General features: G+C 46.7%; 1 protein-coding gene across 1 annotated transcript in view; it reads right to left on the bottom strand.

Moving 5' to 3' along the window:
* FMNL2 (formin like 2) overlaps positions 1-26369 on the bottom strand; it is a 236656-nt gene that overhangs the window by 97658 nt on the left and 112629 nt on the right. The window contains exon 2 of the mRNA XM_068097873.2: positions 25851-25934. Within this exon, the coding sequence (XP_067953974.2) occupies positions 25851-25934 (84 nt within the window). The remainder of the gene's footprint in view (positions 1-25850; positions 25935-26369) is intronic.

Genomic DNA, 26369 nt, shown 5'->3' on the forward strand with positions numbered 1-26369 from the left:
CACCACCGCTCGGTCAAAATAACATCTAATCCGCGGACCGTAACAATATATATATATATATATATATATATATATATATATATATATTGTTATGAATTTGGTAATGCAACATCTAGAGCTAGGTAGATCTGAATAGGTAGGTATTCGGCTGTCGTGACAGGGACTCTACATGTAATAAGTTATTGATGTTTAGGCGGTTGTCGGGGTAAGATGTATGAGTGTGGATCTACCTGGAGATTCGAGTGTTAAATAGTGAGGGATTAATGGTAACGCCCTGTGAGTCTCACCTAGTAATCAAACCCTTGTCCATTATGGCACTGCAAACCACATAAACATTAGTTAGGTCCTTAGCGCAACATTAAATAATTCCTTTCCCTGACAAGGACTTCGTATTAAATTGACAGGAAACCAGGCCAAAAACACCGCCACGGCTGGCCGCCACCGTGTACACCTCCAAAGGCCTACAAACCGGGCCGGCACGTGTTATGCCAGGACCGCAGGGTCGCGTAACGGGGGAGATGTTAGGAGTCGCATGCCGTAGAGGGCGTGACCGGCGAGCTGGGACCATATGATTGGCTGAGGAGTGCGCGAATGTGACGTCATCGGGGAGAGATATATGCGACGGTCGGACGCCATGTTGGCCAGTTGAGTTCGCCAGGCAGTTGAGTTGAGTCTCTCAGAGTTCGTTGAACAGTTGAGTCTCTCAGAGTTCGTTGAACAGTTGAGTCTCTCAGAGTTCGTTGAACAGTTGAGTCTCTCTGAGTTCGCCAGTTGAGTTGAGTTGCGATCTGATCTCGAGTCGTCCCAGTTCGTTGAACAGTTGAGTAGAGCGTCCCAGTTCGGTACCGGAGTGGCAGTTGAGAGAAGTGAGAGCTCGTTGCAGTTGGCAGTTGGCACTCGGCACTCAGCAGTTGGCAGTTGGCACTCGGCACTCAGCAGTTGGCAGTTGGCACTTGGTTTTTGGTTGCTTCGTGCAGCCCTGCGTTGGACCGACGAGGCCTGGTGGCGCTTGGAGGCGGAGGCAGAGGGCCGTGGAACTTGGAGCGAGGTGTGCGATCGGGCAGAAAGGAGCGGTGTTGGACGGCAGCCACAAGGACGACAAAGACAGATAAGCCCGAATCCGCGTACACTGTACACGACGTGACTTGTTATTTTCGTATTAATCTCCCTCGTTTGTGTTTGATATCAGTCGTGTGGGGACGTCCCGATTTAGTTATTAGTATTACCGGCGCGTGCTTTTTCACTGGCTTTACTTTTAATAATAAATCCTTATATTATTTTCTGTACATATTTGAACGCAGTTTCCTGGGTGTTTCATTTTAATAGATAAGGCTGCGGAGCCTTCGCTGCGTCCCGCCATTTCGCGCGTTGGTGTTGAACGTGAGTCCGCCATTGAGTGTTCGCCTCGGGAGTTAAAGTCTCGCAAATCGGTCATCCGTAACTGTGGTGTTAATCACGGTTACGCGACAAGTGGTGTCAGGAGTGTAGGATTCGAATCCGTCGGACAAATTTTTTTGTCCGCGGCGAGACATCGACACGGTCGGGCGTACATTGCGTCCGACGTTCGAACGCAAAATTTGGATAGGCGAGGCGGAGAAATTTAATAATCAATTGGGCATACGGAGCGCGATATCGCGTCTTCGTCAAATTTAAATTGTGTTTTTGGTATTAAAATAAATACGCGCGCGGGAAACAATCTTCCGGAAAGCGGATGTCGGAAATTGATGAGATGGAAGTACGCAGCGAGGCCTCCGTCAGCGTCGGGAGTGAGCCGGAAATAGGGGAATTAGATGTAGAGGTGAGCCTTGGAACCTCCCTCGTCCCGAGCACCAACTTATCCCCCTCCCCCACCGGGGAGTCGGGAGCAGTAGGAACGGCCCCGACAACCGACCAGATGTTGGGTCAATTGCTTCGAAAAATGGAAGAGATGGAAAATAACATAAAAAAATATATGGGAGACATGATTCGGGGAATAAATGATAAAATTGAATCTGAAGAGGGGGAAGCTAGATTGGGTGGGGAATGTCCACAGGTGGATGGGGAATGTGTACAGGTAGATGGGGAATGCCTGCAGGTAAACGTGGAGAGTCCACAGGTGAGCGGGGAAGGAAATTTGGAATGTGAAAGTTGTAATGGGGAATGTTTCCCACATTCTGGCCTGGTTGTTTATCGGGACCGTGTGGATGTCACAACACCCCAACCGGGGGATGAATTTGGAATTGTGCAGCACCAGGGCGGTGGTGCGGAGCAAGAGGGGGTAGAGTTTTTGGGGGTCCGTGCAATGGAGCCGGACCAGGTATTTATTGGGGATATTGATCAAAGCCTGGCGGGGCCAGGAATGATTTGTAATGATGAGGATGATTTGATCCAGCGGCTGGAGACCTGTGACAGTCCCATGGAGGTAGAGCTTGTTCAGGCCCAAAGGAGTCTGGGGGAAGAGGTGAGTTGGTCCAAGGAGGTGGTTGGAATGACCGAGGGGACGCTCACTGTACACTGCTATTTGGAAACAGAGGCTCCAAAATTGGACAACCAGTCGGGGGAGTGTGTTGGCTCCGGGCTGGATTTGGATCTTGGAGGATCGGGAGATAGAGCTTCTGGAGATTTGGTCCCTGTAGGGAATTTGGATCAACTGCAGGGAGGGGCAGAACAACCGGTGGTAGAGGTTGTTCCCTGCAGCTGCGGTTTGGCGGTGGGAATGAAAATTTGTAAAATAAAATTTAAAATAAAATTACAATGGGAACTTGATTTGGAGCAGCCATGGTTGGGATTGGTCCCCGGGCTGCGGGATCTGGATATGGAGAGGTCATGGGTGATGGCCTCGGGCAAAAGTTGCCCCTTTCAAAATTTGGGTATGCCAGCCAGCTGGGGGGCTGTGATGGCGAGATTTGGACGTGGGGTCCAGCCTTGGGTGTCGAGGTACGACCTGGGTCCCACGGGGGGTCTGGTGGAGTGTGGCGTCCCTTGTCCGTCGGGGCGCCGTCCGAGCTGGTGGCTCGGGCCGGCAGGGTCACCGGACCCTGGTGGGGGTTAAGACCTCCAGGGAGGTCCGAGGTGGTTTCTCAAGCCTGGGATGGCAAATATTGAGGACCACTGGGGGGAGGTGTTGTGGGTCGCGCTTTGGTGGTGGCACCGCAGATGGCCAGCTTGGGCCTGATGTAGTGATCACCCGGGCATGCGACCTGACACCCTCTCCCTGAGACTCTGGGACAACCAGCATGTGGTGACCTGGCATGGTGGTTGATCTATGGACGCGGGTCAAACCGAATGGACAGGGATGGAGATAGCCTGCCGGACAACCATTGGGGCATCTGTGGAACGTGATGGTGTGAGTGACCTTCCACAGATGCTCCGTTGTGATTTATGGACTCTCGGGTTGGGAAGAGAGCCATGGGGATGTGAATCGGGAGATGTGTAACGAGCCGAGCATATGGGCCAGGCTCGGCTGGCATGTGTATGGCAAAGCATCCTTCTTTGGTGAGGTGAGTGAAATGTGACAAATGGTTGGCATGGGTAATCTGTGGGTTAGATGCAAATTTAAGGGTGGATTGTGAAATGCCATGGTGGACACTGTATAGTGACGCCATTATTGATCCAGGTGTGTAGACCAAAGTGTTGGAGGCTGTGATTAAATTAATAGGGTAGCAAGATACAGCTTCCAACTGGTTGCGGGGGCAACTGTGCTGATATTTGGGACGCGGGATGATGGGGATGTAGTTGTGTAGCCTGAGGGTCAACGTGGTGCTGTGCGTGTCCGAGGTGTGTGGACCATGTCTTCTGGGTGGGTCTCCTGGTGGAGCATGGCTGTTGACTGGACCTTGGTGTGGTCAAGTGTGGGTGAGCACTGGGGGGCTGCAGTTCTGTAGTCGGACTGGGGGATGATGGGGAGGTGCAGGGGACGTGGCTGTAGGGATGCCACGCACTGCGACCGTGCCCCCCAGGGCCGAGGTTGTGTGTGCGGTAGTGTGTGTTGTGGCAGCAAGTGCTCACCACATTGGCCAGCTGGGGCTGCTGCAGCTGTGTTCCTCGCAGGGGGGCCGAAGGATGGATGGTGGGTCGCGCCCTTATGGACACTCATGGGCCATGTTGGCGTTTTGACTGCTCACCTTGTCCCGGTGACCCTTGCACGGTAGAGGTGCAGAGCTGTCGTGGCCACAGGTAGTTGTGTAGTGATGATCACCGTTGGATGCGGATCCACATACCTGCCAGTGTAGTGGGGACAAAAGAGAAATTTGGAAGTATTTGGTAGGCCCAATGTGAAATTTTGGGAATTGTATGGGTGGATTGCACTTTGAACCTGACCAACCTGCAACTACCTGCACTTGAGGTGAGTGTTTTGAGGAGTACTGTCCCAGGCTTCAGGACTTGCTTTGGGAAATTGGGGACATGTAAATTGGAGTTGGGAGGCGGGTGTGAGTGATGACATGGCCGGTGAGGGGATGGAATGGGAGCCACAGTGTCTTGTGGGTGGCGTATGTTTTTGTATTGTGGTTACGTGTTTTGATGTGGTCGTGAGAGTGGAACCTGGAGAGTGTGTGATGATTATTGGAGATAATGAGGGGTGATAATTGTGCTTTTGGAAATGTGCTTTTGGGAAGATGTGATGGTTTAAATGTGAACTGGGGGAATTTCACATGTAGCAGGCCATGGCAAGCCTTGTAACACCTTTTACACCATCTATGGAATTGTACTGAATTGTGCTGAGTTGTGTGGAGAATTGAATGGCAGCGGGGGAGGAAGTGTGTTTTGGGGTCTTGTGGGTGGGGAAGGTGTGTGTGTCCGCAGGTACAGAGCAAGCTCTGAGGAGCGATGCCTGCGGGCCCCCCTCTGCGGCAATTACCCCTGGCAGCCGGTGGTAACTGGAAATTGGAGCTCGTCGGTGGAGGGTCTGGTTGGGCGCCGCGGGGTGAGGAAGTCCCCCGGTGACCCGTGTTGCTGCGTGAAAGCAGGAGGCAAAGGAGCCTGGTGTGTGTGGAGACCCTCACCGGCGAGGTAACGGCGGAAAGGGGCTGTTGGGCTGTCATGGGGCCAAGAGGTAAAGGGGGGGGGGCAATGAATTTGTAAGTCGGTTGACTTGTTTTTGGGACTGCGGGCACCACAGCCTGATGCGCCCCCACCATCTTTTGTGCGGTACCTCCCCGCTGCCTAGTTGAGGAATGCACACACACGTGAATGACATCAATGCCATGGTCCTGCAGGGGGTGTATTGGGAATAAGTGCTTTGTTGATTTTTGAAATGCCTTGATGACCTATGGAATGAGAATGAGTGGTTAAGGGGTCTGTGTTGCATGAATGTGGGCGAAATCCACCGAGCCGTGTCACTCACCTGTAACATCTGGACAGGGCCCGTGAAAATTTAGTGGGATGCATTGGGGATGGCCCCGCAGGTAAGGTTGAGTCTTGTGGCATCCACCGGGGGACGCGGTCTGTAGACCGGGGTATGTACAAAGGTTAGAGTTTTGAGTTTTGGAAAGATGGTTAAGTTTTGTGGTTAAGTTAGTGTTGTGTGTTGTTGTTTCCTCCCTCCACAGGAACAACGAAGAAGATGTACATACTTGCATGATGGTTAAGGGGTTCAGCATGTTAAGGAAGTGTAGGTAGGTAGTCCGACTCACTTCCCACAGCCCTTCCTGATTTATTTCGTAGGTTAATTAAGTGTGTGACAGTAAGTGTTAAGGCTGGAATGGTAGCCCTGCGGTGAACCTTGCAGGAGCTACGGTTCCAGGGGGGGGGCTGTGTTATGAATTTGGTAATGCAACATCTAGAGCTAGGTAGATCTGAATAGGTAGGTATTCGGCTGTCGTGACAGGGACTCTACATGTAATAAGTTATTGATGTTTAGGCGGTTGTCGGGGTAAGATGTATGAGTGTGGATCTACCTGGAGATTCGAGTGTTAAATAGTGAGGGATTAATGGTAACGCCCTGTGAGTCTCACCTAGTAATCAAACCCTTGTCCATTATGGCACTGCAAACCACATAAACATTAGTTAGGTCCTTAGCGCAACATTAAATAATTCCTTTCCCTGACAAGGACTTCGTATTAAATTGACAGGAAACCAGGCCAAAAACACCGCCACGGCTGGCCGCCACCGTGTACACCTCCAAAGGCCTACAAACCGGGCCGGCACGTGTTATGCCAGGACCGCAGGGTCGCGTAACGGGGGAGATGTTAGGAGTCGCATGCCGTAGAGGGCGTGACCGGCGAGCTGGGACCATATGATTGGCTGAGGAGTGCGCGAATGTGACGTCATCGGGGAGAGATATATGCGACGGTCGGACGCCATGTTGGCCAGTTGAGTTCGCCAGGCAGTTGAGTTGAGTCTCTCAGAGTTCGTTGAACAGTTGAGTCTCTCAGAGTTCGTTGAACAGTTGAGTCTCTCAGAGTTCGTTGAACAGTTGAGTCTCTCTGAGTTCGCCAGTTGAGTTGAGTTGCGATCTGATCTCGAGTCGTCCCAGTTCGTTGAACAGTTGAGTAGAGCGTCCCAGTTCGGTACCGGAGTGGCAGTTGAGAGAAGTGAGAGCTCGTTGCAGTTGGCAGTTGGCACTCGGCACTCAGCAGTTGGCAGTTGGCACTCGGCACTCAGCAGTTGGCAGTTGGCACTTGGTTTTTGGTTGCTTCGTGCAGCCCTGCGTTGGACCGACGAGGCCTGGTGGCGCTTGGAGGCGGAGGCAGAGGGCCGTGGAACTTGGAGCGAGGTGTGCGATCGGGCAGAAAGGAGCGGTGTTGGACGGCAGCCACAAGGACGACAAAGACAGATAAGCCCGAATCCGCGTACACTGTACACGACGTGACTTGTTATTTTCGTATTAATCTCCCTCGTTTGTGTTTGATATCAGTCGTGTGGGGACGTCCCGATTTAGTTATTAGTATTACCGGCGCGTGCTTTTTCACTGGCTTTACTTTTAATAATAAATCCTTATATTATTTTCTGTACATATTTGAACGCAGTTTCCTGGGTGTTTCATTTTAATAGATAAGGCTGCGGAGCCTTCGCTGCGTCCCGCCATTTCGCGCGTTGGTGTTGAACGTGAGTCCGCCATTGAGTGTTCGCCTCGGGAGTTAAAGTCTCGCAAATCGGTCATCCGTAACTGTGGTGTTAATCACGGTTACGCGACAATATATATATATATATATATATATATATATATATATATATATATATATATATATATATATATATATATTGTTGCGGATATGGGATTTGGCCTCCATCCATATCCGCTTGTAAATATTCCCCTATTTCCCCACTACTCCCCAACTATCCCCAATCCCCCATTCCCTAGTCCCATCGTCTGTAAATAACACTCTGTAGCCCCGACCTTCCCCTTTTTCCCCCATTAAATGTCATGCCCAGGTTCACCGCATCTCACGTAGACAACTATAGGACATCTTGCTAGTTATTCTTAGTCTATGTCAGTTAAGGACTCGTTTCCATTAATTCTGACTCTTCGTTGCACCAGAATGTGATTGTATGGCACCAGTAGTGAGTTTAGGACCTCCCAATACCTCCCCGCATCTCTTCCTCATGGAACTACAACAACAACAACAACTACAACAACAGCGGGGGCGGCGCGGCGGCGGCGCGGGGAGTGTGCGTCCTCACTCCGGCTTGGTTAGCCGCCATTGCCCATGTGCTCCGACGGGGTTACCACACAGGGGCTGACTGTCAGCTCCTCGTCAAGGGCGGAGCCCGGTAACCCCCCCGCACCCAATAAGAAGCGGCGGACCGATTCCATCTGGGGCGGAGCTAACGAGCCGAGGGCGTGTCACTCCCCGCTGGATATACGCAGCCACTTACCGGAGGTGACGTCAGATGCGCCTCAGCTACGAAGGAGAACGGACGCCACCTCCAGCGCGACGATACCTACCCGCATCTTTGGACCGGACCGGGTCGATTCTGCCCCTGAGCCAAGGTGCACCTTGAGCCATCGATTCTGCCCTTCCTTGCCATCAATCCCTGTGTGAGTCAGTCTTGTCCCGTTTGTCTGTGGTCTGTCGGGAATAAGATAAGACCATGTATAAGTGCCCACCTTTCTGTGCTGTACCTCTTGTGCCGTGTAATCTAAACATTCTGCAAACCCATATTATAACCTCCTCCGGAGGTCTTGAGAACTGTACCCCTGGTGTCGTGTCATTTAACCCAGCCGTTGTGTCCTTTCCTTCATTGATCTAGCGTAGCGCGATTCGGCCAACGTTCGAGTATAATCGGGTAACTTGTGCGTACACGGCGGCCATTCCGCTCGGCCCAGCATAACATCTTAATAAGTCGTGTCCGTAACAATTGGTGTCGGGAAGTGGGATCGGTCCCGGAGCGCGTTTCACGCGCTCGAAATTATAACGGCGAAATTTGATTGTGTTTTCCAAAAAAAAAAAAAAAACCCGAATTTTGAAAGTCGCGCTATGGCAGATCAAGACGGCTGGGTTCCGGTAGAGGAGAGTGAGGCAGGGTCGATCCAGGACCAAATAGAGGGACATGAGGAGAGCGAAGCAGTGAGGGTAGCAGGGTCGCAAAATGGCGTCGTCGCGCACGAGGTTACGGGCGCGCAAAATGGCGCCTCGCACATAGCTACGGTGGCCGCACCCGCTGCACAAGTGGGAGGGATGGCCCAAATGCAGGCCCTCATGGAGCAATTTATGGCGCAAATGCAGGCGTCCCTCAAACTGCAGAGTGAGCAATTGGGGGTAATGGGGAACAGTATAGAAGCTCAGGGTGAGCGATTGGAGGGCAAAATTGGGGTCATGGGGGGCGAAATGGGGTCCAATAGCGAGAAATTGAGGGAGGACATGGGGGCCCAGATCGGGGGGTTAGGGAGTAGAATAGAGGGATTAGACAATAGATTAGGGGAAATACAGGAGGGGTTAATGGGGGTAGAAAACAGAATGGCCGCTCAAGAGAATCAAATGGAAGGGATGCAAAAGGGGTTAGAGGGGTTAGAAAACAGTATGGAAGGCAAATTGAGGGACATGAGGGACCAAGCGGAAAGGGAAGTTAAACAAATGGGGCAGCAGATAGAGGGGGTCAGAATGGGGGTAGAAACCAAACTGGATGCTCACAGGGAGGAAATGGAGCAGATGAGGGTGGCATCTGGGCAGGAGATGCAAGTGATGGGAGAGGAGATCAGAAGAGGAGTGAGTAAGGAGGTCGGAGGAGTGCGCGAGGAGGTGAGGCACTGTAAGGAGCACATGGAGAAGGAGGTGAGAAAGGGGACTGTAAAATTGCAAGGTGGTATAGAGGACCTGACGCAGGAAGTAGAACAACTGACAGAGGGACAAAAAGACCTAACGGACCAGGTAAAGAAGAACACAGCGGTAATAGGAGGGTTAAAAGCGACACAGAAAGAACTAAAAGACGACTTGATAGCGACGAAGAGGGAATGTCAGATGGTACGTGAGGGACTGACAACGAGGTTGGACGAGGTGATAGAGGTAATGGAGATGAAGGACCGGCAGGTGAGGACGCACATGGAAACGGTCAAGGTAGCCTTAGAGGATGAGCTTGAGGAGACGTACCGGGACATAAAAGAGGTGAAGCAGAAATTAGAAGAAGTGGAAGAAGGGGTGAGCGAAATTAAGAAGCGACGGAGAGAGGATAAGAAAGAGATAAAAGAGGAGGTAAAAGAATTGGTCCAAAGTCTGTGTTTGGATCGTGATGATGTGCTCATTAACAGGATGAGGGATTCGCAGGTGATGGAGGAGAAGCGAAGAGGAAGAGAACCCGGTGTAAGTGGTGACTAATATGGTCGTGCGTATGATGCGCCAGGTGATTTAAGAAGCTTGGGGGTCGAGATGGACCCGGGTGTTCGTGAGAGGCCGTTGGTGAAGTGTGCGACAGGTCTGGTGTGCGAAAAAGGAGGTGTGCGAGAAAGTCCGACTCTGGGGTGTGTGAGGAAAAAGTGCGTGCCAAGGAGTGAGGGTGCTGGCGAGAGTGAGTCGGTCGTAGCGCGTGTGCGAGGGAGCACATGGAAGCGCGGTGTGGTGAGTGTTACAGAGGGTGTGACGGGAGAGTGTGCGCAAGAGTGTGCGCGAGAGAGGTGTGTAACGGACGGGTGCATGAGGAAAGAGTGCGCTGTCAAGAGTAAGGGTGAGTGCGCTGTCAAGAGTGGAGGTGAGAGTAGTACGAGTGACACGGAGCGTGAGTTGGTTGTGACAGGTGAGAAAGGCAGCACACCTGGAATGGTAGAGCGTGAGTGGGAATGCACGCTGGAATTGGTAGTGAGGCACGTGGTTGGGTGTGTGAGTGAGAGCACACCTGTGATTGTCACAGAGGACGTGACCGAGGAGCAGGCGCGAAGAGGTGTGTTGGTGAGGTGTGCGACCAACGAATGTGTGCCAAAGTGTTCGGTGGTCAGGTGTGTGACCAAGGCTGTGAGTGGAATGAGTGTACCGAGGTGTGTAAGGAAAGGTACGAGGAGCATGGAAACGGCTGGATGTGTGAGCAAGGAACGGGCTGCGGGGTGTAAGCATGCAGGTGAGGCATCGAAGGTAACCGGGTTAGAGGTTAGAGCGACTTTTAGCCGAAGCGGGCCCTCGGTGCGTGCCGGGCCTCGCTTTGAACGGCCGCGTCCGTGCTCCACTAGGCGGAGCGGGCAGCTGGATAGGAAGGGTCGTCATGGCGACCACTTTTTGTTGAGGCATTCCGGCAGATCGAGATCGAGCCATGGGATGGCTCCGTGCTGAGATGGTGCGTGGGATCTCGGCCCGGGTAAACCTCCTTCCCTGCACCGAATGCGGGACGTATCCAGCCGCTGGCACAGAACAACCCGCATTCATGGCTTGGCTTTACGAAGCCGGGCTTTGGACAGGAATTGGCGCACCGAGAGGCATTAGTGAGTAGACTGTGTGATGAGGTTAGTGTTTTGGCCCCGAAATTAGAAAAACAAAATTTGATGATTGGCAAAGGATTGGCAGTAATGATTGGCAGATGATGAGTAGTGATTGGCAAATTTTTGATTTGTTGAAATTTGATGTGCAAAATTGGTAGTGAGCGATGGGCCCGGTGGGTAAGGGTGGCATCCCTGCCACCCTTCCCAAGTGGGGGCAAATGCGCAATAGTTTATGGGGTTGATGGCAGTGAAAACTAGCCCGGGTGGGTTAGGTTATATTGTGTGTAGGGATCTAGCGAAGATGACATTAGGTGACGTTAAGGTTAGTTAGTGACAAGGATACCTGTAGTGGGGACGCAGGTAGTTTAGTGTGGTTGATAATGACGTGGGAGCGCAATAGTTTAAAGGGACGACTGGGAAGCGCAAGTTTCAGAGGGGAGTAGTTAGAGGAGATGATGCCGTGTGAGAACTGGACAGGTGTGTGGAGCAGTGTATGAGTAGTGAGTGTTGTGGATCAGCGCGAATGCGCTTCGGGGAGAGAAGGGTGCAGGTGGCACCAGGTGTGAGAGCACAGGTGTGCAAGTACAGGTGTGTGGAATACATGGAGTAAGTGGTACGGAGTGGTGTGCATGGTGCGAAGGTGTGAATGGGGGAAGAGTGGACCCCCATCACGGATACCCGGGGCGGGTAGTGTAAGTGTTAGGTAGAGGGTATAGGTAAATTGTGGTTGGATATTGGCATTTGTGGTGCGGTTGCAGAATGGTATTGCGGATGGGTGCATTAGTGTTGTGGAAATGGCTGGGCGTGTAGCCTGTTAGTGTGTGTAGTTGGTTGGGCACTCCACCACTGTGAGGATGTCGGCCAGGTGAGGCCGCAGGTGGGCTCTGGGAGCCGTTAGTGTCAGTGGGGCCCGAGGATCCGGAGGACGGACCCGGGTAGCCCAGTGCCAGAGAGGGCACCGAGTGGGGAGAGCGCCAGAGGGCCTTCCCCAGGTAGTTAGGTTAGGGTAAGTAGCAGGTAAGCTCGGAGGCAACTGCAGTGGTGGAGGTGTGCAGGTGGGTAGACCTGCTGGGAGAGCTACACGTCGCGGCCCAGTAATTGTGCGAGGGCACCGGGAGATGAATCGGGGGAGTGAGACCCCAAATTGAAAAGCACCACAGTTTGGTCAATGGGAATTGGTTTTTAGAACCCATAGTGTAAGAGGGCCAATGGTTTGGCAGGAGAAAGACCCCGGGTAATGTAAAGTTGTTAAAGTCATTTCGGAAATAGTTAGGATTGATGAACCTGTCGCACCATACGCAGCCACTTGCCTGTGGTGATGATGATGACTCCACACCTGTGTTTTCTTTGTTCTGTGTGCAGGAAATGAGAATTGCTGTTTGGATTTGTGAGACGCATCACGACGTGGATAAGACATTGGGGTGATTCCATCTCTCCCTCCTTCGGAGGGACTGATGATGAATTGGTGATGGCAAATTTTGATGTTGAGTTGGAGATGGCAAATTGTGATGAGAGTTGGAAATGGCAAATTTGATTGGTTAGGAGGGAGAGAAGACGAATTTGGTTTATGGGAGGAACGGGGAAGACAGTAGGGACGTTTGTTGATTTGTAAAGTAGATGTTTATGGGTAGTGTTGTGTTTTGTGGATACAGTAAGGGTAAGGGAGGGGCCATGTAGGTTACCTGGTGGGGGGGGGGGGCGTACGGTAGGAACGTACCTGTCTCACCTGGTTCCCATGTGCCCCCAGTGTGCATCATCTTGTATTGCGTGCACTTTTGCGCCCTTACCACCTTACTCACTTGTCTTCTTCTTTTGTCTCCCACCTCCGAGGATCTGGCTTTGGGGCAGAGAGAGAGGAGAGAGAGGTGCTGGCTCCGCAGTTGTGGGCCTGTACTTTCGCTGCTTGCTGCCTGGATCGATACACCATATGGACCGCAATGTTTGTGGCCACCCACAATGGACCGCAGTTCTTTTGCGGCCAAGCACCACCCGTTGATGGACCTATGGGTCAACATGGCACCTCTGCCATACAGGTGAACCACTTTTAGTTGGCCCCCTGACGGCCACAATAAAGAAATGGACGCGGTTGGCGCCTTTCTTTATTTTTGAAAGAAGCCAGAAGGCCAAGTGCACCACATGAAGGCAAGACCAGCGGCAGAACATCAGCCGGCTGCGACACCACCAGTGATTATTGAACACTTTATTGGTGCACCGGATGGTGCTGACTGTGTTATGGGGTGGTGCTGTTGGTGCTTGGATGGGGTGCTCTGCACATTATTAAAGGCCGTAGAGCCACAGAGCACTCGTGGGTTGGTGTATCGATGCTGGCATGCGTGCTCTCTCTATGCATAACATCTGCATGTGTTCCTCCAAAAACAGGTCCTGGATCGTAGTGTAAATATCAGTGTAGTCTTGTGTAAATAATGCTCCCTACCGGCTGTATGTTTAGTTTGAGAATTCTTTCCGCGATTCGGTTATCCTGTGGGTGTGTTTCTGTGAGAAGGGTGCAACGTCGCAGGGGGACATATTTACTCATTTGTAAACATCTGTAAAACTGTCGCACTCAGGGTAGAGTTAATAGTAGAGGGAACTACATCTGAGTGCCACACTAAAGTAGGTAAAAATTTATCGGGTCGGGACGCCCCGAGGTAGAGAAGGGTGCAATGTTGCGGATATGGGATTTGGCCTCCATCCATATCCGCTTGTAAATATTCCCCTATTTCCCCACTACTCCCCAACTATCCCCAATCCCCCATTCCCTAGTCCCATCGTCTGTAAATAACACTCTGTAGCCCCGACCTTCCCCTTTTTCCCCCATTAAATGTCGTGCCCAGGTTCACCGCATCTCACGTAGACAACTATAGGACATCTTGCTAGTTATTCTTAGTCTATGTCAGTTAAGGACTCGTTTCCATTAATTCTGACTCTTCGTTGCACCAGAATGTGATTGTATGGCACCAGTAGTGAGTTTAGGACCTCCCAATACCTCCCCGCATCTCTTCCTCATGGAACTACAACAACAACAACAACTACAACAACAGTGGGGGCGGCGCGGCGGCGGCGCGGGGAGTGTGCGTCCTCACTCCGGCTTGGTTAGCCGCCATTGCCCATGTGCTCCGACGGGGTTACCACACAGGGGCTGACTGTCAGCTCCTCGTCAAGGGCGGAGCCCGGTAACCCCCCCGCACCCAATAAGAAGCGGCGGACCGATTCCATCTGGGGCGGAGCTAACGAGCCGAGGGCGTGTCACTCCCCACTGGATATACGCAGCCACTCACCGGAGGTGACGTCAGATGCGCCTCAGCTACGAAGGAGAACGGACGCCACCTCCAGCGCGACGATACCTACCCGCATCTTTGGACCGGACCGGGTCGATTCTGCCCCTGAGCCAAGGTGCACCTTGAGCCATCGATTCTGCCCTTCCTTGCCATCAATCCCTGTGTGAGTCAATCTTGTCCCGTTTGTCTGTGGTCTGTCAGGAATAAGATAAGACCGTGTATAAGTGCCCACCTTTCTGTGCTGTACCTCTTGTGCCGTGTAATCTAAACATTCTGCAAACCCATATTATAACCTCCTCCGGAGGTCTTGAGAACTGTACCCCTGGTGTCGTGTCATTTAACCCAGCCGTTGTGTCCTTTCCTTCATTGATCTAGCGTAGCTCGATTCGGCCAACGTTCGAGTATAATCGGGTAACTTGTGCGAACACGGCGGCCATTCCGCTCGGCCCAGCATAACATCTTAATAAGTCGTGTCCGTAACAATATTTTTATATATATATATATATATACAGTCATCCCTCGCTATATCGCGGTTCACTTTTCGCGGCTTCGGTACATCGCGGGTTTTTCTCGCTAGTATATGTAAAATTATATCGCCGATTTTTCGCTATATCGCGGGATTTTGCGGTATAAATGTATTTTTATATACTATTATTTTAAATATTTTTGTGGTAAAATAAGCATTTTCTAGCCTAAAAAATAAAAAAACGTAAAGAAATAAGAAAAATACAGTATTTAAAACATATTACAAGAAATAAAATACTGTACATACTACATAGTGTACAGTAGAAGCGAAGGGTAGACAAAGAGTCGTGCGTATGGAAAACGCAGATGCGGCAGCTTGCGCTAGTTACCCACGTAATGGGTAACTGTAATGCTCTTTCTGGCTGTGCAGTACATTCATCATCGTCATCATCGTCATCACCTTCATCGTCATCAGTACTGCACAGCTAATTCATCATCATCTTCATCACGCAAGTTGTAGTATTGAAGAGCCGGGACTCTTGCTTGATACGGACGAAATGACGGGCAAGACACAAACTCGTCCGAGAAGATATTTATTCTCAAAACCAACTCGGGAACACTGAAAAGCCGTTGATCGGGCTGCATTATAAAGCACAACCAGAAACCGAAAGCCACGCCTCTCAAGCGTGGCGTGCTTCGGTGGTCACGTGATCAACAGGTGTAGCTGATTATACCCGCAAAGCGCAGCACGCTTTAGCGGTCACGTGACCAGCCACTCTCGCGCCGGGGATCCCCGCCGGTGACGTCACCGGCTGGAGCAAGGAGATTCTGATGCTGGTCTTGCTTGGGGAACCCATGGGTAGCTACAGTATCTTCAATGGTGAGTACCCATTAGAATTTTATATGTTGTTAAAATTACGTATGTTTAAGAGTGTAAAAAGTGTTTAAGAGTATAGGAAGTGTTTATAAGAGTATGGGAAAGGTTAATAAGAGTGTGGGGAGGGTCATAAAGCTTTAAAATATATATAAATAATAAAATAAAAATATGGTCGCTACTTCGCGGATTTTCGTCTATCGCGGGGGGTTCTGGAACGTAACCCCCGCGATAAACGAGGGATCACTGTATATATATATATATATATATATATATATATATATATATATATATATATATATATATATATATATATATCTATCTATCTATCTATCTATATACTGTATATATATATCTATATATATATATATATATCTATATATATCTATATATATATATATATATATATATATATCTATATATATCTATATATATATATATATATATCTATATATATATATATATATATATATATATATATATATATATATATATATATATCTATATATATATATATATATATCTATATATATATTTTTTTTTTTTTTTTTTTGTTGTTGTTGTTGTTGTTGTTGTTGTTTTGTTTCCAGATTTTATTGATGGAAGTGAACGGTGTTCATTGTTCATATTGCAACTATGATATCATACATCCATTTTAAATTCTCAAGGAGGTGCAAGCAAAAAGGATAAACTACGACACTCTTCGACGTCACAACGTTGACCGATATGCCTCCGCCCACATTATTACAGGATTATATGACTTTTTTTTTTGCACCATCCCTAGTACTCTCTGATACTTGCACCAAGTTTGATTTAAATCCCTTCAGCTGTTCTCAATTTTTCACATTTTTACATGACATGGCCTCTGACCATTGACCTCATGATGCCATAATACAATCAGTTCATCTTTGCATCATATATATTTCTACCCTGTTTGTTCAAAATCCCATCACATGTTCACAAGTTGGCACGGCAACATCATTTTTAGTTAACATGACCTCTGACCTTTGACCTCTCGACCCCAAAATGTAATCAGTTCATGTTTACGTCATTATACCTACTGGTACCAAGTTTCATTTAAATTCCTTTAGCCGTTCTCAAGTTATCACATTTTTACCTGGCATGACCTCTGACCTTTGACATTTGACCTCTTAAGGTCATCATCCAATCAGTTCATCTTTGCATCATATATACCGATACCAAATTCGGTCAAAATCCCATCGCTTGTTCACAAGTTTGCATGGCAACATAAATTTTACTTAACATTACCTCTGACCCTTGGCTTTTCACCTTGAGACCCCAAAATCTAATCAGTTCATCTTTACCTCATTATACATACCTGCACCGAGTTTGTTTAAGATCCCTTCAGCCGTTCTCACGTTATCGTGGTAACGAAAACCTATCATGGACGGACGGATGGAAAGCCAGACGGACAACGTGAAAACATCATGCCTCCGGCGGCTTCGTCGGTGGTGGTTTCCTGTTCTTAACACAGTCGTAATGGCAAAACAATAATCACTACCTTTGTGCAATTCATACCAACAGCCACAATAACTGCATCTGAGGATGACATTGGGCAAAGGCTTTTGCCAACCTCTCCATGGAAAACCGACGTCAGACTGGCTCTCAGGTGAAACGCAAGCCACCAAACCAGTCTCAGGATGAAACATTGGCACGATTTCCTTTTCGAGGCCGAACCCAATTTCATCTGAGAAAGCATATCCTTCATTTTGATAGTGAATCAATGAATGAACAAATTCCCTGCTTTGATCAGAAGGAGCTCAATGACCTGATGGTCATGTTCCCAATGACCATAATAATGAACATATTTCAACATCCTTTTTGCAAATTGGGAATAAAATACCTGAACTTTAAAATCCTCTCACTTCCGGTGGAATGCACCACCATGTTTATGTGTTCTGGTGCCAAGAAAGGTCATGGGTCCAGAGACTAATGAAAGCAACATTCTATGCAAAATGCAGCAATAGCAGAACTGAAGTGAAACATTTTTACTTGAAGAGCAAACCTCTAAAGAAAAATAACCTATTCATTTCCTCCAAGTCTAATCGATTAGCAAAAAATGTCAATATCAAACGTATCTGGGAAAAAGCGAACGGCACGTACATTTTTATCTTTTGCTTATTCCTCACATGCTCGAAATCATTAGATAATTATCGGTGATTACAATTCTCTGTCGAGAAAAACCAAATTTATCTTTTTCTTTTTCTTTGTTTACTGCAAATTTTTCGGTTTTAAAGAATGTACGTCAGAGCTAGATTGACTTGGGCATTGTTCAAGGTAACCTCATTCTTCCAGTGCAAGAACAGATCCCATAGGGCTTGTCATTTCCCTTCCACACTGCTGCTTAGCAGCAATAAAGAAGCAAAAATAAAATAAAATGAACTCCACCACCGACATTTTGGTGCAGGTTATGCCATTAAAACCGATTTGCATTCCGCTATTGGGTCAATCCGAATGAAATATACCAATTTTCAACCAGACCTATTCCCCACCTGAGCATCTCCATATTATATTATGCTACCTTGAAATCTTTCAGGGAAAACACTGAAGATTTAGCATTCATTTCCTGGTATTTTGGAAATTGTGGTTACAGAGGTGGAAATCACCCAAAGCCAAGAAGGAATTTTGCAGCAACAGTAGTTTCAACCCAACTTGAGATATTTTTTGCTGTGCTCCTTAACAACTGTATACGAGTAGATCACAATCCCACAACATTCATCACTATTTGACCAGGATTTTCAATGTCAGACAGGAAATTTTCTTCGAAACCTAAATTGTGTGCCATAAAGGGGTACTCAAAGCTATAGTATCTCCTCAACCTATTGAGATATCAACTTCCACTGATCACAGATTGTTTTCAATCACCAAAATTCAGTTTTCAAAAATTTCAATTGTTTTCAATCTCAGAGGAGATTCACGGGGCTTGTTCAACAGTTTGAATGACAATGTTCCCAGATAAAGAGATCATAGATGAAATATATTTATTCAGGTTTTCCCACCATCTTGGATCCTTCTTCAGTCTTTCACACTTATTTCTACTTTTTCACAATTCTCTTTATTTGTACTAATTCTTACTTTTTCTATTATTTTTGTTAATTTTTCTCCCTTTTACTCTTAATAATCTATGCCACCAAAGGTGGTCGGGGGTCTATATGTTGACCCATGTCTGTCTGTTTGTCTGTGAGCAGGATATCAAAAAGTTATGGATGGATTCGGATGAAATTTGGTGGAAAGGTTAGGTGTGTGACAAGGACGAAATTATTACATTTTGGTGAAATTCTGGATCTGGATCCGGATATGATTTTAAAAATTTAAGTGATCGTTCACCATTGAGAGATGGGGTAGACACGATATGTCACCTGATATTTCAAGAAGTTGTGGACGGATTTGGACGAAACTTGGTGGATAAGTTGGGTTGGCGACAAGAATAAGCCGATTAAATTCTGGTTCCTGTCCGGATGCAGATCCGGCTCATCAGTGGGATACAAAACGTAAACTGTTCAGCCTGGTGGTGGTATGCACGCTATCGAGTGCTGATCTCATTTCTCTCTTTCTTTATCTACCTTTCTGCAGAAACGGCTCACTCGACTGTACCTGGATGGGTTTGAGGGTATTGGAGTAGCATCTGAAACCCAAATCCTATCCCGGTTCCTTCCTGATTACTCTATTTTTACTCTTTGCTTATTCGGGTTCCTTCTGATCACTCCAATGCATTATTTGGTCTTTCATTTGATTAATTATCGTAATAAACTTGAGTAACAGCTCCAGAATAAAAAAGAAAAGAAAAGGAATGCTGTAACATTGTACATACAACATGCATTGTATCTTAATCGTCTATATTACGATCAATCACAGCAATGATGGGTGTACTGGTTTAAGTTAATTACAATTATTTCATACTCCCAGACTATAATACCAAATGTAATCCTATAATCGTATAACCTATAAATGTAGCAACAGACAATGAAATTTGTGTTCTATTCTGGCAAAAGACATCAAACGTTCTGCCAAAAACCCTAATAATCCTTCAGCCATTATTAAGTTATCGCAGTAACGGAAACCTATCATGGATGGATGGATGGATAGATGGACGCACAGCCGGAAGGACAAACAAGCATAATGTCTCTGGCAACTTCGTCTACAATATAGGAATGTATGAGTGGAAGTGAGGAGTGAGTCTGCATTATGAAAGTTGCACCAGCGAGGGGGTGTACGCTGCACAAACATGGGGGGAATGGGGGAGGTGGTAGACACAGCACAGAAAGGACAAAGGTTGGAAGACCAGAAAAGAGGTGGTAGACCACTGAGCTATCAGCAATATGAAAGTGATAGGTCCAGAGACACAGCTTCATCATGGGTGATTCCAATGATTTTGAAAGCCTAGGTTTCCATGGTCTCAAGCTGAGCAAGGTGTGACGCAGGGTTGCCAGCCCAGAGAGAAGAGCAGTACTCAATCAACCTGTGTATGAAGGCCTTGTTGGAGGTAGCAGTTCAAGTGTACCAAAGGAAGACTTTGCATTATGGAGCATGCCCAGTCGGCGACTGATTTTGGAGGCCAACTTAGATATGTCCGTTGTCCAAATAAGATTGTAGCTGATAGCAATGCCCAAAAGTTTGAGTGACTGAACTTCTTGAGGAGAATTCTGAAGAAAGCAGATGGGGAGGGGTTGGGGAGGATGGTGGAGAGTGGGTCCCCAGATGCTCTTTCTTTCAGAAAAGTACTGCCCTGAACGGGAATAGGGATCTCTGCTAGAAGTGGGTGTCACTACAACTCAACATCTGCTGTTACTCTTGGAAGGAACATTTTGCCATCAGCTACATATGGCACAATTAAGCAATGATAGCTACTGTTCAGAGTATTTTCTTTGCTGCTTCAAAACACTGCTCCAATGCTGCAGCCAGATGTTTAACCTTCTTTGTGGATGCGAGGAAGAACTTTATTCCAGATGCATGAAGCTTGGCCAAATCAAACAGTTAACGTGGGCAGACATAATCATCTGCAGTCCTGCTCTCGGTACGAGGGGCTTGACTGTTCTAATACTGCAAAACAATGAGTCTTTCTTGTGATAAAAAGTGCATTTTGCATCAAGTTCAGGGTCATCCTTGCAATGCTTCAAAGTGGCGAACTTCAAGAAATTATTAAATCCCCATCACTGAAATATTTACTAATGGTCACAAGTGGTGAAACATGATGTGTTTATCAAGCTGTGTAATGTGATAGCATCACTCTTGAGACTGGATAATCTAGTACCAAGTACCGTACATGAACCGAGTTCTCGAACTCGAACTTGGAGCATTGCCCATCCAAGCTGAGTCAGAGTCAGGCCGGGTTCGGCTGTCAATTTGAAAAAGAACTCAGATATTTTCCTAGTACCGGACATGAAACAATTGCAGTATTCTGCAAGTGTGTGCAGTGGAAATGTGTGTTAGTATATGTATCAAATGTGCTATACATTGGTTAGATTAATTTCTCTTTATGAGTTCCAAAGCAGAATGTTACCATAATCGGGCACTGGAACTGTTACTTGTCTAGTTTTGTGTCAGCCGTGACCATGGGTCTCACAGTGGGTCTCACATCACCACTAAATATACAAGAAAAAAAAACCATCAAAGTAAAATTTTATTAAGCCAAAAAAAAAAAGCCTCAAAAAAGAGATTACACCTCAAAAAAAAAGAAGGAACAACAACAAAAACAAGGTAGGAATGACACCACAATACGACAGCACAATTACCTACTTATCCTCCATCCCAGTTGGACATAAGGCGTTCGCTATTTATCTCTATCCTGAGCTACATTCTGTGCCTCACACCATCCATGATAGACGCATCTCTCGTCCAGATCAGCTACCATCGTCCTATGCCAAGCTGTTTTTGGCCTGCCTGGTTTCCTCCTTCCTGGCAGTGTCCATCCCAAAGCAAACATGGGGATCTGTTCAGGGGACATTGTAAACACGTGGCCAAGCCATTGGAAGCAGCAACACTTAATTTAAAGGGCAATTCTGTGGCAATTGTGTTTTTTTTTCATGCAAGTCTTTGTTGGATATCCTATTGGGCCAGAAGATGTGGCAGATTTTTCCTAAGGCATCCATTGTGGAAAGACTCTACCTTGCTCATATCTGACTCAATTACCCGCCAGCACTCAGAGCTATACAGAAGAACAAACTTGACATTGCTGTGATAGTCTTATCTTTGTCTTCAGGCTGTACTGCTTCGACTTCCAGATGGAATGGAGTTGAGCGAATGCATTACAAGTTTTGTGGAGTCTTGCCTTGATGTTTTTCCTGGCTCCATTGTCTTTGCTGATGAGACTGCCTACGTATGTAAACTCATCTACAGTCTCTAGGGCTTCTCCATTTACAGTAATGGATGCAGAAGGTGTGGTGTTGATGTTCATCACCTTGGTCTTGGTACGTGATTTGCATTTGTACGACTTCTTTTGAAGACAATTATAAATATTTTATCAAAATATTAGCGAATTTAATTATCACGATTACCATTGCGGACAATGAACAGTTTATAACATGTAAGTCAATGATATATGTTCCTACCCCCCCCCCCCCCCCCCCCTACACCAAATAAGAAAAGTAAGAACAATTGAGTAAAATAAGATTAAATAGGGAACACCTTCAATAAGAAGGCATTTCTGCTTAGATTACCTGTACAGTAGAGTACAGTACAGTATTGTGATGAAGTTGTTGTTGGGTAGCCCCGGTCAGTTCTGCTTGACCAGGCCCATGGCATAGCTGATCGATCTCCCAGGAGTGACCCACAGGTTCCTCACATCTACGATGTTGTGTTCTTGCCTTAGTGGAGACAGGTGCGGGCAGTCTTCCATAATGCGTTTTGTTTTATGAGGAGTTTCCTGCCATAGGTTGCTGGTGTCGTCGGTGGCATCCCCAGTGCAACAGAATAAAAGAAATATGGGTTTTTTTCTCATTCACCACGATGTACCATACTACTTCTTCCTCTTTAGAAGGATTATTTTGTTCCTTTCTCCTGGTCCTTTTGAATCCCGTTCTTTTCTGTTGTATTCTACTGTTCCTCTCTACTGTAGCATCCTCATGGAGAGTGTTTAAAAGTTGAAATTGTTTATAAACTTATGAAAGTCGAATGAGTTTAAAGCTGGGGAGGGACGGGGGGGGGGGGGGGGGGATGGAGGGGTTGGAGAAAGGTGTGAGGGGAGTGGGGAGGTTTGACTTATATATTTGAATTATTTTCATCGCTCAGACAGCTCAGACAGCTCAGACAGCTCAGACAGCTTCATAAAACGAAAAATGTTTTATATATTTTAAAATTTTGTTTTGCATGCAATTAAAATAATAATAAAATGCTTAATGATTTTTTAAATATTTTGTTATGAAATTATTTTAATACTTATACAGTTGATTCTGGAGACAGGGATTGGGGGGGGGGGGGGGGGGAGAAGGGGATATTATCGCTTTTGGCTAATGGATCTGCCCATTCTCCACCCCCTTCTGATAATAGCGGCTTGTTTTGGTTGAGTCCACATTTGTGTTCGATTTTCATAAAACGCCTAATTTTTATACATTTCTAAAAATTTGGGTTGCGCGCAATAGGGCAGAGACAAAGTAACTTCCTCATGTTGGTACCACCTTAATATCTGCAGCCGTTATTGTGTTACCTGGGGCAACAGTTTAACATTGTTTTTAGAGGGGAAGAGGAAGACAAAGACGAGGAAGAAGTACAATTTGGCGATTTAGCAATCTCCCGATGTGTTACCTTAGCGATGTATTCCAGCGTCTTTTTAAGGCTTCATAGTTGAGAAAATTCTCGAGAATAAAAACTACAACTTCTAAAAGGCTTCAACTTTTAATCTATATTATCTTCTAGGCATATCACTTTGTACACATTTGATGTGGCAGCCATTTTTGCCATGATCAAAGAAAGCTCTATGTGGAGTATACCATACTCAATGAAATACCAAATCTTTTAGATTTCATTGTGCGATGTGAGTCACGCTTCATTAGAATGAGGATTGAAAAAACAATATCAATCAGCAGGTCTGCGGAGATAACAAGTCTTATCTACACTTTCATGTTGTCCAATCCACAGCAATCTCTTTTCGTAACGAACTTCATCATCATGACAGCTGACGGGTTTAATCAAAAGACAGCATGTTGTACTTCACAAACATTGTCTATCTGTGACTGGTCCGTCTGTGAGTTGCTGGTCTGTCTGTGAGTGTCACTGAGAAGCCTGGTGTTGGCTTAACGGTTAAGATGGCTGACTTGAGATCTTACGGTCCTGAGTTTGAGCCCTTGCCGTGTCCTTGAAATAACACCAGGTGGGTTGACTCGACCCGTCATCCTTCCAAGGTTGGGAAAACGATCAACGGCTTACTGGTACCAGGGACACTACATCAGCGGCACAGCCGCGCTTCCAGAGGTGATGCAACCAAACAGCCACAGGCAACATTCAAAACAACAAGTGCCATTGAGGACTTAAAATGAAGTAAAACATGCAAAAAGGATCTTTTATAACATATAGTTGTCGTGGCTGTGGTTGTTGCTTGTGTCCTCCTTCCATATATATTTATATGTTTTCTATTGCTTTGGGAAATATTACTATGTATAATTGTGCGTGCTACTGCCATGTCCTTATAAAGGGTTCCTGCTTTGGTGGAATCATAAATGTTTCCATTTGAACTGCTGCATGAAGAAAATAAAGTGCTTCTTCTTCTTCAAACACAGAAAGAGGCTTTTAAAACAGGCAGATTTGTGATTAAACGAACAAATTTTTGTTCCAAATAGATCAATTATTACCTTTGCAAGTAAGTAAATTGATTACTAACCCCTCACGTTAGAACGACGTTTATGTTAGTTTACCTCACCAGTGTTTGTAACATTGTATTTTGTTATATTATTGGTACAGTATAGTATTCATTAGCTCATCCGCTGCACAGCGGGGGACGGGGTTTTGAAATCACTTCTGTGTGTGTGTCGATGTAAGTCTGTCTGGGCCATAATATTGGCTTGCTACTCTCGCCTCAACACGCGTCGCTACAGAGGCCCGGCCTTATTTTAACTGAGGATAATGCCCTGATTGAAATGGAGTTGCTGTTTTTGGGGAATTTTGCATCTTTGGGGTCTTTTGTGTCTTCAGGGTTTTTTGAGTCTTTAAGGATCTTTGGGTACTTAAAAGGGTCTTCAGCAGTCTAAAGGGTCAAAAGGTATATTCAATTCAAACAGTACGTAATTTATAGACAGGATACATTTGGCATTCAAACAGTACATAATTAATACATATATAGTCCTCACTCTCCCCTCTCCCTCCTCTCTCTCCCCCTACCTTTCTCTCTCTCCGCTCCCACCCTTGCCCCACATCCTTCCCTCCCCCACCCAGAGTGTATTGCGATGTGTGGTGAGGCGTCCTTCTCCCCCCTTCCTTCCTCAATGTCACTCCCCCCCCCCCCCCTTTCTTGATAAATCGCCACCCCCCCCCCCTTCCTCGCCTCCCCACTCCTCTCTCACAACCCCTCACTACCTCACCACTCTCTCCCACCCTCCCTAATCTGTTCTTCCCCACTCTCTTTCCCACCCCACCTCCTCACTACCTCACTCCTCTTTCTCCTCCCTCCCTAGTCCTTCCTCGCTCTCCTCCCTACCTCCCTAATCTAATGCAGTTTACAGGTAATCTCATGTGATTATATGGGATAGATTTCCCTTGGATAATTTTCTTATCTATTTGTCGCATAGAAAGAAGCACAATGAAGAATTTAAAAATTGTCAACGTCCTGTTGATATATCAGTCTCTTGTTCATTACATCATGACAATTGTGACCAAACCTTCACATCAAACTACACAAAACCCAAGGGATGCTGTTATCACAGCGTATGAAATAATACCTGAAATGCTATCAATACATATCACACATTCAGTAACAACTCATCTTCCAGCGAGACAATAAAAACAACAAAATGAGAAACACAATATAAAAATCAGAGGTAATTGGTATCTCCAACTATTTTGCTAATGCTGATTTCCTGTTAAAAATTCCCAAAACCGTTAAATTTGTTATTTTAAAGTCGTTCCTTTCACATATGAAAGAAATAAAAATAACAACAAGCATATTGGAAAGAACATAAAGGTTGAAAAGATTGCAAAGCAAGAAATTAAGGAAAAAAAATATGTTGTGCCTCCACACATCTCAAATATCATGGGACATGATTAAATTAGCAACATGCCTTCTTGCTCAACTCTCATCAGTGAAATCCATGAAATGACATCCATGAAATTGATCTTACAATGGCACGTCAATCTTAATTACAGAGCACAAAGCACCTTGGACAGGACACATCGAGAAAGCAGGAACAGCATGCAAGTTGAATAGCAAGGTGATACCGAGTGAGGATGGTGCCGTAACACGTACCTGATCGCATATGAGCTCCCATTTCTTATCATTGTCATACTGTCGCAGAAGTCGCGCCTTGTCAGGTGGGAGGTTCATCGAATTCTGCAATGGCAAACAGAAGTACGAACTGAGCGAGCTCAACACATCACTCGGTGTCACAACTACTTACTCTCACATGGGTACTTGTGCATTATTCGTTTTTAATTTTGTATAAGGTTTAATATAGAGGGGTCTTTTGCAGTAAAAGATGACAAGAAAGTAAGGTTTCGATTACTAGTCATACTCCCTTAAAGGAGAAATATATGCACACAAAGCTATTCAAAACAAGCATTCTGAGTATTGCGCTGCAATACATGTCCCCTACCGGCAGTCTGTCGTCCGGAAAACTCTTGGGGAAATTACCAAGGGTTATTTATCCACAGGTTATTAGCCCTGGTGTTGGGCTAGCGGCTAGGGTGCCAGCTTAGGATCCTAGGATCCTGGGTTCGAATCCCGGTCGATCGCTGAATTAACGCCAGGGGGGTTGACTCAGCCTGT

Source organism: Myxine glutinosa, chromosome 7 (genome assembly GCF_964187855.1).
Source record: "Myxine glutinosa chromosome 7, kmMyxGlut1.1, whole genome shotgun sequence".
Lineage (NCBI taxonomy): Eukaryota > Metazoa > Chordata > Myxini > Myxiniformes > Myxinidae > Myxine > Myxine glutinosa.